This window comes from Aotus nancymaae, unplaced genomic scaffold (assembly GCF_030222135.1).
Source record: "Aotus nancymaae isolate 86718 unplaced genomic scaffold, 86718_ANA_hifiasm-v0.15.2.pri h1tg000022l_1, whole genome shotgun sequence".
Classification (NCBI taxonomy): domain Eukaryota; kingdom Metazoa; phylum Chordata; class Mammalia; order Primates; family Aotidae; genus Aotus; species Aotus nancymaae.
The window spans coordinates 8,704,219-8,720,099 of NW_026988435.1; the positions used below are offsets into that span (position 1 = coordinate 8,704,219).

The 15,881-nt window shown below is 36.4% G+C and overlaps 1 protein-coding gene across 1 annotated transcript; it reads right to left on the bottom strand.

The window, feature by feature from the left end:
- Positions 1 to 2,586: 2,586 nt before the first annotated feature.
- LOC105718814 (required for excision 1-B domain-containing protein-like) lies at positions 2,587 to 15,756 on the bottom strand. The gene is made up of 2 exons (XM_064379941.1): positions 15,668 to 15,756; positions 2,587 to 3,160 (listed from the first exon to the last, which is right to left on the bottom strand). Exons 1-2 carry the CDS (start codon positions 15,754 to 15,756, stop codon positions 2,587 to 2,589), a joined length of 663 nt encoding a protein of 220 aa, XP_064236011.1.
- Between the last annotated feature and the right edge of the window lie 125 nt (positions 15,757 to 15,881).

Here is a 15,881-nt window from a genome sequence, read left to right on the forward strand (position 1 = left end):
TATGCACCAAACACAGGAGCACCCAGATTAATAAAGAAAGTTCTTAGAGACCTTCAAAGAGACACAATAATAGTGGGAGACTGTAATACCCCACTGACAATATTAGACAGATCATTGAATAAGAAAATTAAAAAAGATTTTCAGGAGCTGAACTCAGCACTGGATCAAATGTATCTGATAGATATCTACAGAACTTTCCACCCAGAAATAACAGAATGTACATTTTTTTCTCATTGCCATATGGCATTACTCAAATTGATCTCATAATTGGAAGTAAAACACGCTATAGCAAGTGAAATCATAACAGGCTTTTGGACCACAGCACAATATAATTAGAAATTTAGACTTAGAAATTCACTCAAAGCCATACAATTACATGGAAATTAAATAATCTGCTTCCGAATGATTCTTGGGAAAATAATGAAATTAAGGTAGAAATCAAGGAGTTCTTTAAAACTAGTGAGAACAAAGATAAAATGTACCAGAATCTCTGGGACACAGCTAAGGCAGTGTTAAGGAAATTTATAACACTAAAAGCCCACATCAAAAAGTTAGAAAGATCTCAAGTTAACAACCTAACATCACAACTGAAAGAATTAGACCAACAGGAACAAATCAACTGCAAAGCTAGCAGAAGACAAGAAATAACCATAATTAGAGCAGAACTGAAGAAGATAGAGACATGAAAAACCATTCAAAAGATCAATGAATCCAGGAGCTAGTTTTTTTTGGAAAAATTTAGTAAAATACATAGACCACTAGCTATACTAATAAAGAAGAAAAGAGAGAAGATTCAAGTAAACAGAATCAGAAATGATAAGGGGTATATTACTACTGACCCCACAGAAAAAAAAATGACAATCAGATAATATTATAAGCATCTCTATGCACATAAACTAGCAAATGTAGAAGAAAGTGATAAATTCCTGGACATATACACCCTCCCAAAACTGAAGCAGAAAGAAATTGAATCCCTGAACAGACCAATAACGAGTTTAGAAATGGAGGCAGTCATAAATAACCTACCAACCAGAAACAACAACAAAAACCCAGGACCACAAGGATTCACAGCTGAATTCTACCAGATGCACCAAAAAAGCTGTTACCTTCCCTGCTGAAACTATTCAAAAAAATTGAGGAGGAAGGACTCCTCCCTAACTGATTCTATGAAGCTAGCATCATCCTGATACCAATACCTGGTAGAGATACAAAAACAAAGAGGAAAATATGAAAATATCACATCAATATCATTTATGAAATCAATGTAAAAATAATCAACAAAATACTGGCAAACCAAATTCAGCAGTACATCGAAAAAGCTTTTCCACCACAATCAAATAGGCTTCATCTTCAGGATACAAGGTTGGTTCAACATACAAAAACCAATAAATGTGATTCATCTTACAAACAGAACTAAAGACAAAACCACACGATTGTCTCAATAGATGCAGAAAAGGCCTCCAATAAATTCAACATTGCTTCATGTTAAAAACTCTCAATAAACTAGCTATTGAAGGAGCATATCTAAAAATAATAAAAGCCACAAATGGCAAACTCGTAGCCAACGGCATACTAAATTGGAAAAACCTGGAAGCACTCCCCTTGAAAACTAGAAGACAAAGATGCCCTCTCATCAGTCCTATTCAACACTGTACTGAAAGTTTTGGCCAGGGCAATCAGGCAAGAGAAAGAAATAAAGGGCATTCAAATAGAGAGGAAGTGAAATTATCCCTGTTTGTAGATGACATAAGCCTATATCTAGAAAACTCATAGTCTCAGCTCTAAAGCTTCTTAAGCTGATAAGCAACTTCAGCAAAGTCTCAGGATACAGTATCAATATACAAAAATCACGAGCATTCCTATATACCAACAACAGGCAAGCCAAGAGCCAAATCAGGACCGAACTCCCATTCACAACTACTACAAAAAGAATAAAATACCTAGTGATACACCCAACAAGGAAGGTGAAAGAGCTCTACAAGGACAACCACAAACCACTTCTTAAAGAAATCAGAGATGACACAAACAAGTGGAAAAATATTTAATACTCGTGGATAGAATCAGTATCATTAAAATGGCCATACAGCCCAAAACTATTCATAGATTCAATGCTATTCCCATAAATCTACCATTGACATTCTTCACAGAGCTAGAAAAAAAAAACTATTTAAAATTCATATGGAACCAAAAAGGAGCCTGAATAGCCAAAGCAACCTTAAGCAAAATGAAAAACAGCTTGAGGCATCATGCTACCAGACTTCAAACTATCCTACAGGGCTACAGTAACAAAAGAGCATGGTACTGGTACAAGAACAGATACGTAAAACAATGGAACAGAATAGGTAATCCAGAAGTAAGAGCCCACACCTACAGCCATCTGATCTTTGACAAACCTGACAAAAACAAGCAATGGAGAAATAATTTCATATTCGATAAATGGCATTGGGAGAACTGGCTAGCCATATGCAGAAGATTGAAACTGGACCCCTTCCTTATACCATATACAAAAATTAACTCAATATGGATTAGACTTAAATGTAAAACCCCAAACTATAAAAACCTGGAAAACAACCTAAGCAATATCATTCAGGACCTAGGCATGGGCAAAGATTTCATGATGAAGACAACACAAGTAATTGCAACAAAAGCAAGAACTGACAAATAGGATCTAATTAAAATAAGGAGCTTCTGCACAGCAAAAGAAACTATCACCAGAGTGATGGTTTTAATTACCTTCATTTTCAGCTGGTGCATCTGTACCGCGTCCTTCTGCTCCACCACCTCTGGCGTCTCCATCAGCTGCAGCAGGGCCACCGTGCCCAGCCGAGTCTGCTCCAACTGCTGTAGGCTGCGCACGTGGCTGGTGAGCAGCAGCTGCCTGCCAGGCCCGGCCAGCTCTGCTTCCACCGCCAGCACCTCCCGCGAGGCGGCGGCGAAAGCCTGGGTCACCTCGTGCACTGTGCTCCGGAAGCACACGAAGTCGTAGTCCGGGCTGCTGCGCAGGTACTGGCGCTGGCCTTCCTCCAGTCGGCGGAAGCCGTGAGTGCGCTCAGCCTGCAGCTGGTAGATGCGCGGCACCAGCGTCTGGATCGGGGCGTCTTTCCAGGGCCACGCCGGCCCCTCGTGTCCCGGAGCTTCGGTGGCCGCCTCAGCAGCAGGCCTATAGAATGGGGGAAAATTTTTGCAAGCTATGTATCTGAGAAAGGTCTAATATCCAGCATCTATAAGAAACTACAACAAATTTACAAAAAATAAAAAATAAATAAAAAATAACCCATCAAAAAGTGGGCAAAAGACATGAACAGATACTTTTCAAAAGAAGACATACATGTGCCCAGTAGTCATTTGAAAAAAAGTCCAACATAACTGATCATTAGAGAAATAGAAATCAAAACCACAATGGCATATTACTTCATACCAGTCAGAATGCCTATTATGAAAAAGTAAAAAAATAACAGATGCTGGATGTAAGGTTTGTTCTTGGGTTCTTGCCGCGTTTAAAATGAAGAAACTGAGGCCAGTACAAAAATAATCCAAGCAAAGGAATCTATTCAGGCTCCCGGGTGAGGTTCCACGGTCCGGACAGGAGGGGCCGGAGAAGTCGCAGGGACTTCGCTCAGACGTGGGGTTTTATAGGGAGTGGAGGCGTCTGATTGGTTGTGCCCAAGGTAAGTGGGACAAAATGGAGGGGAGTAGGGCCCGGATGGAACAAAATGGACGGGAGTGGGGCCCAGAAAGGATAAAATAGTAGGCAGGGAGTGGGGCCCAGATAGGACAAAATAGTAGGCAGGTAGGTCCTGGCCGGGTTTTTTTCCAGGCTCCGGGGGATGGAGGAGGTGTGTCCGAGCTCCCGGAGAGGGAAGGGGGTGTGTCCAAGCCCCCCCCCCGCCCCCGCGAGCGAGGCAACCGGCCTTACACTGGAAAAGTTGTAGAAGAAAACAAATGATTCTACACTGTTGGTGGGAGTGTAAATTAGTTCAGACGTTGTGGAAAATAATGTGGTATTTATGCTGAATATTATTTCTCGTAAAAAGATTATTTTGAAAATATAAAAAAAATTAAGACATTTATCCACTATCTCATGATTTTTGCACCATAATATGCATGTGTATGCATTATGTAGAGTTGTAATTACAGTGGATATATCTATTTGGTAATATTTACTTTCCATTCTGCTTCATAGATTCTGAAACTCTAATTTAATATCAACTTTATATATATATTTATATATATATAAATATAAAAATATATATTTTATATATATTATATATATATAAAAATATATATTTTATATATTATATATATAAAATATATATTTTATATATTATATATATATAAAAATATATATATAAAGTGCAGGTTTGTTACACAGGTCAACTTGTGTCTTGGGGTTTACTGTATAGATTATTTCATCACACAGCTTCAGAGGTATAGTGAGGAGTGAAAAGAAGGTTGAAATATTTGATACACCAAAGTTTTTGTAGGTATGACAACATTAAATCTTAATGAGAGAAGCAGAATTCTCAGCATTGTCTAAAGTGATGTATTCCCTCAATCAAGCCAAAGTATTCACTTCATCCTGATGCCAAGCCCATTGGTACACAATTTTTGTAGTGCTCCCACCAAAGTTGGGGTATACTTTCCACCCCAGCTGTTGGGCTCAGACAAATGAAATATTTGGTCAACATGATACTAGCAGATACATTTCAAGCAGTAGCTTGCAATATGCTGAAATTGGCCTGGCCCCCTTGGAATTTTGTCATTGCTGTGAGAAGGACATGTCTGCTCTAATTACTGGTCCAAGAAGAATGAGAGGGACCTGCAGCAGCCTCAGGAAGATGGATAGAGTATGGTGCAGACCATTGTGGTGATTAGCCATACCAGCCATCACAGCCTTCTTACAGACAGACAGATCTGTGGGAATGAATGATTGTTTTTCTTTTTTAAACCACTGGATTTGGAGGTTACTACATAACATTATTGTAAGCTGATTCCATTCATGGATCTGAAGGTTCAGTATTGTAAAAAATGTCAGTTTTCTTGAAAAACCTCTAGTTTCAATACATTCCAAGTGAGGGGCCTAGCAAGTTTTTGTTTTGTTTGTTTTTGGTTCTGGGAAATCAAAAGAATAATTCTGAAGATTCATAAGGATATGTAAGAGGTAAAAATAATCAGGGCAATTTGAAAAAGAAGACACAGAGTAAGAAGACATATAACATCAGACAATAATATTCAAGTGATTAAAACAGTATGAGGGAAAATGGTCAACAAGACAGAATAGGGAGCCCAGAAATTAATCCATATATCTATTGTCACCTGACTTAGCAAGGTATTGGTGAAGTGTGGAGGAAAATCAATAATCTTCCAACAAATAGTACTGAGACAATAGGAAACTATGCATGTGGAAAACAATTACTCTTGACTCCTGTATCACCCTATACAAAAAATTAATAGATTTCAGATGGAAGATCTATGAGGGGAATAGATACAAACAAAAGTCTTTGAGGGTAAAACATAAAAGCAGCTCTTCATGACCATAAGCAAAGATTTCTTGAACAAGAGACAAAAATCATCAAAGAATAGAATGATACTACAGAAAATTAAGAAGTTCTGTTCATGAAAACACACATTAACAGGGTGAGGAGGCAACCCAAGAGTGTGGTGAAATGTTTGCACAACATGTATCCAAAGAAGGACTTGTCTTCAGAAAGTACAGACATTTATACAAGTGAGTTAAAAAATAGAAAAACAACTCAAAACAGAAAAATTGCATTAGATTTGAATATACAGTTTATAGAAGAGGATATTTAAATAGTCACCAACATACAGAGTGAAAACGTGAAAGTGGACAATAAGCACATGAAAATATCTTGCATTAGTCATCAGGAAAAGTCAAATTAAAACTACTATGAGATTCTGGTACACACTCACAAGAATGAGTAAGTTACAAGAGCTGACAACATTGAGTGTTAGGATGTTGAGCAGCTCAAATCCTTGTATGTTCCTTTAGAAACATAAAACGGCAACCGTGTTACAAGCTGTTTAGTGGTTTCTTATGAAGTTAAAACATTTATACTATGATACTGCCATTTCTTTCTGGGTATATCTAGGATATTTAGGGTATCTTAGACAAATAAAATACTGTGTCCAAATATAACTTGCACAAAGTGTTCCTAGCAACATTATTCTCAATAGCTTCCAACTGAAAAGCCCAAATGAACATTAAAAAGAAAATGAATGGGCAAAATGTAGCACATTTATGTGATGGAATACTTCTCAGCAATAAAATGGAGTAAATTACTGTTATCACACAACAGCAGGATGAATCTCAAAACACATTAGGCTGAGTGAGAGAAGGCAGGCACATATTGTAGAATTCTGTGTTTATGAAGTTCTAGAGCAGTCGAAACTAACCTATGGTGATTAAAATAATAACAGTAGTTACCTCCAGTAGGCTGAGGGGTGGGGGGGGGTGGGGGAAACGGAATGGTGTATAAGATAATTAGCTGGAATTATGAAAATAACATATTTTAGATATACATGCATTAGATACATATCTACCTAATGGCAAAAAAAAAAAATAAGCAGGGTTGTAGATTATGTGAATATATACATTTATCACACCTGATTACATTTAAGATCAGTGCACTTCACTCTGTAAAATTTATACTTCCAAAATCCATGAAGAAGTATCTTCCCCAAGCAAAAGTGTATGCATATAATATCTTACTGTAGATTGATGCTTTGTTTTTAAGTACTTTTGAAGTCCCGGTATACCGTTATAGTATTCAATGAAATTTCTTTAAAATACCTGAGTGCATATCATGTTCCTGATTCTATGCTTAGGCAGATATAAAGAGACATAAAACTTAATCTATTAAAAATAGGAGATATAGCATAGTTAGAGAAGACCTAATGAGAGAATTTAGAGAAAAAAGAGAGAATTTAGAGATAAAGTAATATTACTACTACAGTAAACATGTTGGATATTGTAATTTATAGTCATTAGTGGAAGCATTCTCTAAAGATGTGGCATTTTCTTGAGTTTCAAAAGAGCATTTTTGTCAATAGATGTGGAGAAGTTACAGGACTTTCTTAGCTGGTATAATTAATCACAGATACAAAAAGATGGTATTGAAATTTTATGCTTGGAAATAACTAATGAAAATATAAATTTTAAACAAATGTATAAAATCATATATATGTATATGTGTGTGTGTGTGTGTGTGTGTGTGTGTGTGTGTGTGTGTATATGTAGATACAGTCTTAAATTCCAGGAAAAACAAAATAATTATTTAAAACTAATTGAATCATGGATGACACTCTCAGGAATTGTTAGAATTTGTTAAAGTTGCTTTAAATTTAAAATGTCTGCATTTACACAAACTAAATAATATTTTGAGCTCTAATTCTTTTAGATAAGTAAATGTATTAACTGGTAATTTTACATAATATCATATATCCAAATAGACATATCCAGTGTCCAAATAGTGAATTACAGGTAGAGACAGCATGCAAAATAAGAAAACATAGGGAATGATAGCAGGAAGATAGTGAAGAGCAGGTAACAAGAGAGCAGATAGAGCTTTGAGGAATAATATATCCAAGAGAAATAAAGATACTGATCTCTAAGACAATTTCTAATATTCAATTTTAAATTATTGTCTGTACTTAGCTATGTTTTAACCCATGACTCCAGTAAATGGTATAATAAAAAAGTGTATTAGGAGAAGAAACGTGTTCTGCCAACTGAAGCAGGGCATTGGAGATACAGATGACCCAGAAAAATATAATTTAAGCGCATTCCCCTCTAAGCTTCCTTGGAAATATTAGGAAGAGATGGTAGTATCCCAAGTACTTAGTAGGCACTTAATCATGTTTAATTGTATCAAAGAAACAGTCTTAACCCTAAAACTGGAAAATGAGCATTTTCAGGAGGTTGAAAAGAGTTAAACAGATTAAAACAGCTGGAAAAATGACTTACCTTTTTTATCCAAATGATTTGACAAATAGACTACATACAATCTGAGGATTTTCAATAACCTCAGTCACTCCCCAATATCTTCTTCATACTGTAAATGAATCAAATAAGTTTTACATAATATTCTGAATCTCTCCGAATTGAATGAATATTCTGAGTTCCTGGGGTTAAAGCTCTAATGTTTCCTTGAAGGTCACAAATGCACTACTGATAAATGTAACTAGTTCATTATTGAACAAGCTGGTTTCTAGGGTGTGCACACAGGCAGCTTTTCTTTTCTCACATTAGAAGATATCAAGCCGGGCGCGGTGGCTCACGCCCGTAATCCCAGCACTTTGGGAGGCCGAGGCGGGTGGATCACGAGGTCAAGAGATCGAGACCATCCTGGTCAACATGGTGAAACCCTGTCTCTACTAAAATATAAAAAATTAGCTGGGCATGGTGGCACATGCCTGTAATCCCAGCTACTCAGGAGGCTGAGGCAGGAGAATTGCCTGAACCCAGGAGGCGGAGGTTGCGGTGAACCGAGATTGCGCCATTGCACTCCAGCCTGGGTAACAAGAGCGAAACTCCGTCTCAAAAAAAAAAAAAAAAAAAAAAAAAAAAGAAGATATCAGTCTCTACGTTCACAGGGAGGAAGGAGAATAAGCAGTGCATTCCCTATTTCTCAAATTCCCCTCAAAGTATATTTTTCCATTCCTGATCTTCTTCTATAGAGCATGCAGGAGGTCTCACTGCTGGAATGATTTTTCTAAACTTTAGTAAATTTACACCTTTCTTTACAATGTGTAAATATTTTGGCTGAAATCCCAAATCAAACAAAGATTTTCATCCAACATTATGGTACATATACATATGACTAACACTTAAAATTTCCAATTCCAGGTTTGTGATCTTTTCTAAAGAATTCTGCTCTCAGAATAATTTAAAATATTCTAATGATTCTGGGATGCACTGTACATAAAAGGAGTATGAATTTACCAGCTGTATACCTACATATACAAAGAATATTTAGCATTTTTCTAATTTTCAAAAACCAAAGTTGCTCTTAAGTTTCTATCTACTTAATAGCAGAAAACAATTTTTGTCATTTCCAAGACAACCTTGTCATTTCAATTCTCAATTCAGTTAAATTGATGCTTTTCCCCATTTCTTTCTCTTCCACAGGTATCATCTAGGGTCCCAGTAGGTTGGGGCTTTTTATATATAGTCTTGGCATTAAAGGCAAATGATCACTTTTTATAATGAAGTGTTGAATACCTCATGTAATTTATTGAACACAACGCGCTGTAGAGTTTCCGTTGTTTACTTTTGTGATCATGGGACTGACTAGAAGCTGTGGCTCACTGTCACTGCCCAGCATTGCAAGAGAGTGTCGTGTTGCATGTCACTAGTCCAAGAAATGTTCAAGATTTAAAATTCAATGTATAGTTTCTACTAAATGTGTACTGATTTCACACTATTATAAAGTCAAAAAACTTGAAGTCAAAACATCATAAGTAGAGAACTGTTTGTACAAGCATCTAATACTCTTAATACATCTTAAAATCTACTATGAAGGTTTGTTCATGCTCTCTCTCTCTCACACAGACACGCACATGCACACACGTACACTTACTTTCTGGAAGGTCTCTATTTGTTACAAATTTTCTGCTTTACAGGAGATAAAAGCATCCAGATAGGAAAAGATAAAAGTCTCTTTTTGTTAACGATATGATTCTTTACCTATAAATTCCTGAAGACTCCACTGAAAGTCTCCTGGAACTGACAGACAATTTCCATAAAGCTTCAGGATACAAAATCAATGTACAAAAATCAGTAACATTTCCGTATATTAATATGAATAGCATTCAAGCTGGGAGCCAAATCAAGAACATAATCCCATTTACAATAAAACACACACACAAATACCTAAGAATACATCTTACCAAGGCAGTAAAAGATCCCTAAAGAAAGAACACAAGACAGTGCTGAAGGAAATCAGAAACAACACAATCAAATGAAAAAATATTCCATGTTCATGTGGGAAGAATCAATATCATTAAAATGTTCAAACTTCTTAAGGTAATCTATGAACTAATTTCTATTTTCATTAAATTGCCAAGTCATTATCAAAGAATTAGAAAAAGCTATTCTAACATTCATATGAAACAAAAAAGAGCCCAAATAATCAAAACAATCCTATGCAAAAAGAACAAAGCCAGAGATAACACACTATATGACCATAATATAAGCATACAATAACCAAAACAGCATGGTATTGGTAGAAGAATAGACATATAAATCAGTGGAATGGAATAAAGAATCAAATAAATAAAGCTGCACACCTACAGCCAATTGATCGTTGACAAAATTGACAAAAATAAGCAATGGGGAAGCAATGAAAATTGAAATTCTCTATTCAATAAATGGTGCTAGAAAAAGTGGCTTACTATCTATAAAAAAATGAAACTGGACCCCTATCTCTCATCATATACAAAAATGACCTCACAATAAATTAAAGATTCAAATTTATGATCTCACACTATAAAAATCCTGGAATGAAACCTAGGCAATACTTTTCTGGACAAATAATTTATATTTAAGTCCTCAAAACTAATTGCAACAAAACCACAAATTGAAAATTGCAACCTAATTAAACTAAAGTAAGTCTGCACAACAAAAGAAACTATCAAAAGAGTAAACAGAAACTGCCACAAAATGGCAGAAAATATTTGCAAACTATGCATCCAACAAATAACTAAGATCTAGATCTATAAAAAAAAATTAAATGAACAAGAAAAAACACAGATAACCTCATTAAGAAATGGGAAAAGTACACAAACAGACACTTCTCAAAAGGAGACATATAAGTGGCCAAGAATCACATAAGAAAAATGCTCAACATAACTAATCATCAGAGATATGCAAATCATTGGGACTCCGAAAGCAGGAAGAGAAGGGAGCAAGGGTTGAAAGTGGGTGCAGTGTTCCACATAAGAGGAAGAGTGGCATAAGGGAAAAGGAGAGAATGTTGTACATCTACTAATACTTAATGCTAGCCTTGAGCAAATAAAGACATATTTTTTAATGTGGTATATTTTTTATTATATGTTAAAGTATGAAACACTAAAAATGTAATCTGAGAAATGTTATGAAATAAAATATTTATTGGTCTTTCATAGTAAAGAAACTCATCAGAGTTGCTTTCCTTTTTCCCTTTGAATAAATATTTTTCTTTTTCTCATTAGTATTCCAAAGACAGACAATGCTTAAGAGAAAAATGTAATTCTGTCTATGATAAAATTAAATTAATGAAAGTAACTCAACAGCTGTATTCACACAAAACCAGTGAAGAAAATTCTGGAAAGAACTTACAAATCTGTTGACTTATTTACCAGTCCACTTTTGATTCACTAACTAAATGTACTGTTCCTCTAGTTTATAATTACTCTCCAGTAAACAATTTACATTTCCCTTCTGTGTATAGGTTATCCCCATTGGCAGTATTCAATATAATATTACTAGATGTATATGTGTCACAGAACAATGAGAAATTCAGCATTAAACTGTACAAACCATTTGCAATTTTTAGACATAAACTAATTCTTTGAGATACCTAAGGACCAAGGAATTTAGATGACAATTAGAGCAGTAAAAGTCAATCTTTAATTAACTTATGAAAGTCTAATTGCTATATTGATGATAAATACATTTTGCCCCCACTATGTTGCCTGTATTATAAACGTCAGGGACCGCAATTGTTCATTGGTCCCCATTCTTTCTCATCTGCACAATAAATTCTCTCCTCTCCCACCTGAAACATTTTGTTTGTTGTCTTTCATGCTTAATGCTAGCATGGTATAACATGGTATAACTTAAAAATAAAACTCTCATAATTCTGCTGCTTTCTTCAGCTATCAGCCTTTCAGCCTATTTCTCTGCTCATCCTTATAAAAGAAAAGCTCCTTGAAAACCTTGTGTATACTTTATATCTACCACCCCTATCCTCCCATTTATTTCTAGCCCATTCAAATTAAGCATTGGCCTCCACTATACAATTAGATGGCTTTTGTTAAGACCAATCATGAGCCTGAATTGCAACGTCCAATGATCAATTCTTATTTCTCACCTTGCTTGATCTGTCAATTTTATTTTATTTTTCTAAATATATTGTTACTTCCTTAATCTGATTTTGATCGATTCTGTAGGACCCAGGCTATTTTGGTGTTCTTGTTCTCTCACTGGCTATTGCTCCTCAATCTGTATGGATGTTCCTCTGTACTTTGTCAACCTCTATATATAAAGCTTTCCAAGGCTCAGTTTTGGAACTCTTGTCTGTCTACATTTACTCTCTAGGTCAGCGGTGCTTATGAACTGAATTGGGTCCCCCAAAAATCCATATGCTGAAGCCCTAACTCCTGATGTGATGGTATTTGGAGATGGACAGTCTTAAGAAAGAGGTCACAAGAGTGGGATTTTAATCTGATAGCAGCAATGTCCTTATAAAATGAGAAAGGGACATCAAAGAGAGTTCTCTCTCTCTCTCTCTTTGGGCACAGATAATGGCCATGTGAAGACACAGTAAGAAGGTGGCCACCTATAAACCAGGAAGAAAGGCCTCCCCTGAACCCAACCAATCTGGGAGTTTGATCTCAGACTTCTACTTTCCACAACTGTGAGAAAATAAATTTCTGTTATTTAAGCCATCAAGTCTGTCGTATTTTGTTATGGCAGCCGAAGCTGACTGATACAGTGCATCATTCAGTACTACCTAGAAGACATGCAGCGGGTTAAATGTTGGAATCCACCTCTGCAGTTGTTGAATCAGTAAGCTCAAATGTGGGGTCCAAAAGCCTGTTTTTGTAACATGTTCCCAAGTGATGATGATGTTGCTGGTTCTGGCACCACACTTTGAGACTCATTGCTCTAGGTTATTTCATCTAGACCATGGCTTTAAATACCAACTCTGATGGTTGCTTTCGTATGTCAACTTGACTGGGTCATGGGATGACTAGATATCTGGTTAAACCTTGGTTCTGAGTTTGTCTGTAAAAATGTTTCTGAAAGGGATTAACATTTGAATTGGTGGACCGAGTAAAGGAGGTTTTCCTCCCCAATGTGATGGACCCATTAAGGCCTAAATAGAACAAAAAAGTGGAGGAAGATTAATTATCTCTCTCTGCCTGACTGCTTGAGCTGTTACATCAGTTGTTTCCTGCCCTTGCACTGGAATTTAAACACTGGTGTTTTTGGTTCTCAGGACTTCAGTCACAGACTAGAATTTACTCTTGGCTTTCCTGAGCCTTTAACCAGAATGTGGTGCTTCTCAGTCTCTTTAATTGCATAGGCCAATTTCTTGTAATAAATTTTATTTAAGTAATGGGTGGGGTTTAGAACATATCACGCACCTTACTTGATCATACACACATCATCTCTCATGTTGATTACTACAATAGCTGTCAAAGTGGATTTCTTCCATCAGACCTTGTTGTTTCTGTCTCACCCCAGTCTATTATTCACAATATCCAGAGGAATTACTTAAAAATATAAGTCAAATTATGCCACTCCTTTGATCATTTTTCTCCCACTCAAAGTCCTTACAATGGTCCCAGAGCCCAATCTCATGCCCTGCCAATTTCTTCTGCAATCTGAAACATTCACTCACTCAGTTCCACTCACAGTGAAATTTTTGGTTTTTGAATATGTCAGTTTTATGCCCTTCCCTTCATTTGCTTTTCCTTGTGCCAAGTACTTTACATCTTCTAAAACATCATATATTTTATGACTTTTTTTTGTCTCTCCAAAGTAGAATGAAAGTTTCAAGACAGAAAAATTTTGTAATCTGTTTTGCTCATCACTATATTCCCAGAGTTCAAAATAGTAACTGCACATAATAGGTCTTCAATAAATATTTGTTGAATTAAAAAAAATAAAGTGAAATCAAGCATAAGATAGAAATTTTCTTCTCTGCTTTAAAAGGCAGTGTAGAAAAATGATGAGGAGCATGAACTTTAGAGTCTGATTGTCTGGGTTTGCGTCCTGGCTCTGTCACTGATTTGACCTTGGGTAAATTACTTAATAGTTTGGGTCTCAATAGATTTATCTATAAAGTGGAGACAACAATACGCCTACCTCCCAAAACCACAATGAGTATTAAATACATTAATATGTATAAAACGTCCTTAAATTTGTTCCTGGAACAAAACAAATTCTACTTAAACAAGTTCCTGGAACAACAAGTTCTTATTGTCTTCCAGAAGCAGACTTGCTGAATCCAAATTATTTGAGGAAGACTTTGCCCTTTCCTGGGTAGAAAATGAAGTGGCCATTAAGGTTGGCACAGGATAACTTTGTTCCAGTGGTAATTCTGACCATTAGAAAACAACATGTATTTGCTCATACAGCCCATGGGCTCCAAGAGCAGGATGAAACAGAAATAAACAATGTTTATTTTCCCTGTAGGTATTTACATTGTGCTGTGATTGGAACACTGCTTTCTCTCCTTAGGAGATACACAAAATGTAGTAAGGGAACTGGCAGACATGGAAATCAGTATGGTGGGTGATGGTATAAAGAAATCTCAGTTTTATACGCTGCTCCATGGGGATATAAAACTCTTATCAAGCTCAGTGTTTTCCCAACCTAGCTATAGATTACATGTTCCTCATTTTGTCTGAGACCATAACAACTTTAAGGTCCATATTCTCATCAAAAGTCTCCCCAAGGTGATCTAAGCTTCTTCCAGCCTGCACCTCAAAACTCTTCCAGCCTTAGCTGGGCATGATGCCTTACACCTGAAATTCTAGCACTTTGGCAGGTTAAGATGGGTGGATGGCTTGAGGAGTTCAAGACGAATCTGGCCAACATGACAAAACCCTGTCTCTACTAAAAATTACAAAAATTAGCCAGGTGTGGTGGTGCAAACCTGTATTCCCAGCTACTCGGGAGGCTGAGGCAGGAGAATTGCTTGAACCTGGGAGGTGGAGGTTGCAGTGAGCAATTCCATTCCTGCCTAGGTGACAGAGCAAGACTCCGTCTCAAAAAACAAAACAAAACAAACAACAAAAAAAACACGAAACACCTCTTCCAACCTGAACCAACTACCAAGTTAAAAAGCCACTATTACATTTTTAGTTATCTGTTACAGTAGCATCCCATTTCATGATGCCAAAATTGTTATTAGTCAGGGTTCTGCCCAGAAACAGAACAAGATATATATGTATACAGAAAGAGATTTATTTTAAGAAATTGGCTCGTGTGATTATAGTGGCTGGCATATTCACAACGTGCAGGGTGTGCCAGCAGGCTGGAGACTTAGGAAAGAGCTCATATTGCAGTTCAAGTTCAAAGGCCATCTGCTACAGAATTCCCTCTTGCTTAAGGGAGGTGAGTCTTTTGTCCTATTCAGGGTTTTAAATGATTGGATGAGGCTCACCCACATTATGGAGGCCAATCTGCTTTACTCAAAGTAAACTAATTTAAATGTTAATCTCCTCCATAAACCCATCACAGAAACGTCCTGTATAATCGTTGCCCAAATATCTGGGCACCATGCTCAGACAAGTTGACACATAAAATTAGCTATCACCATGTAGAAATACTTATAACAAAATAAAGAAAGAATTCTAGTCATTCTTATAATCTTTTTTTCTGCAACTGATCATGGGGTTATAGTGGGTGTTTAAAACCATCTTTTTCCCATACCGATGATGCCAATCAAATGAAAGTCTTTGCGATGAAGACAGCTTCTTCAGCATCTGCTGAACAATAGGTATTCTAAACTTTTTCTCCATGTTATTCCAGTGTATAACTAGGTTTAAGAACCACTGCTTGAGAAAAGACATGGCATAGCTATTAACTGCTGCCACTGACTTTTAATTTTACTTAGTTTGGGGGAGCATGGGAAAACTTTTTTAGA

Bases quoted from the DNA above. Each gene is read 5' to 3' on its own strand.
- LOC105718814 (XM_064379941.1), bottom strand. From the start codon at position 15,756: ATGGAGAAAAAGTTTAGAATACCTATTGTTCAGCAGATGCTGAAGAAG. The intron at 3,161-15,667 runs GTATGGGAAAAA...CCCATTCTATAG, and splicing joins TCATTTGATTGGCATCATCG to GCCTGCTGCTGAGGCGGCCA.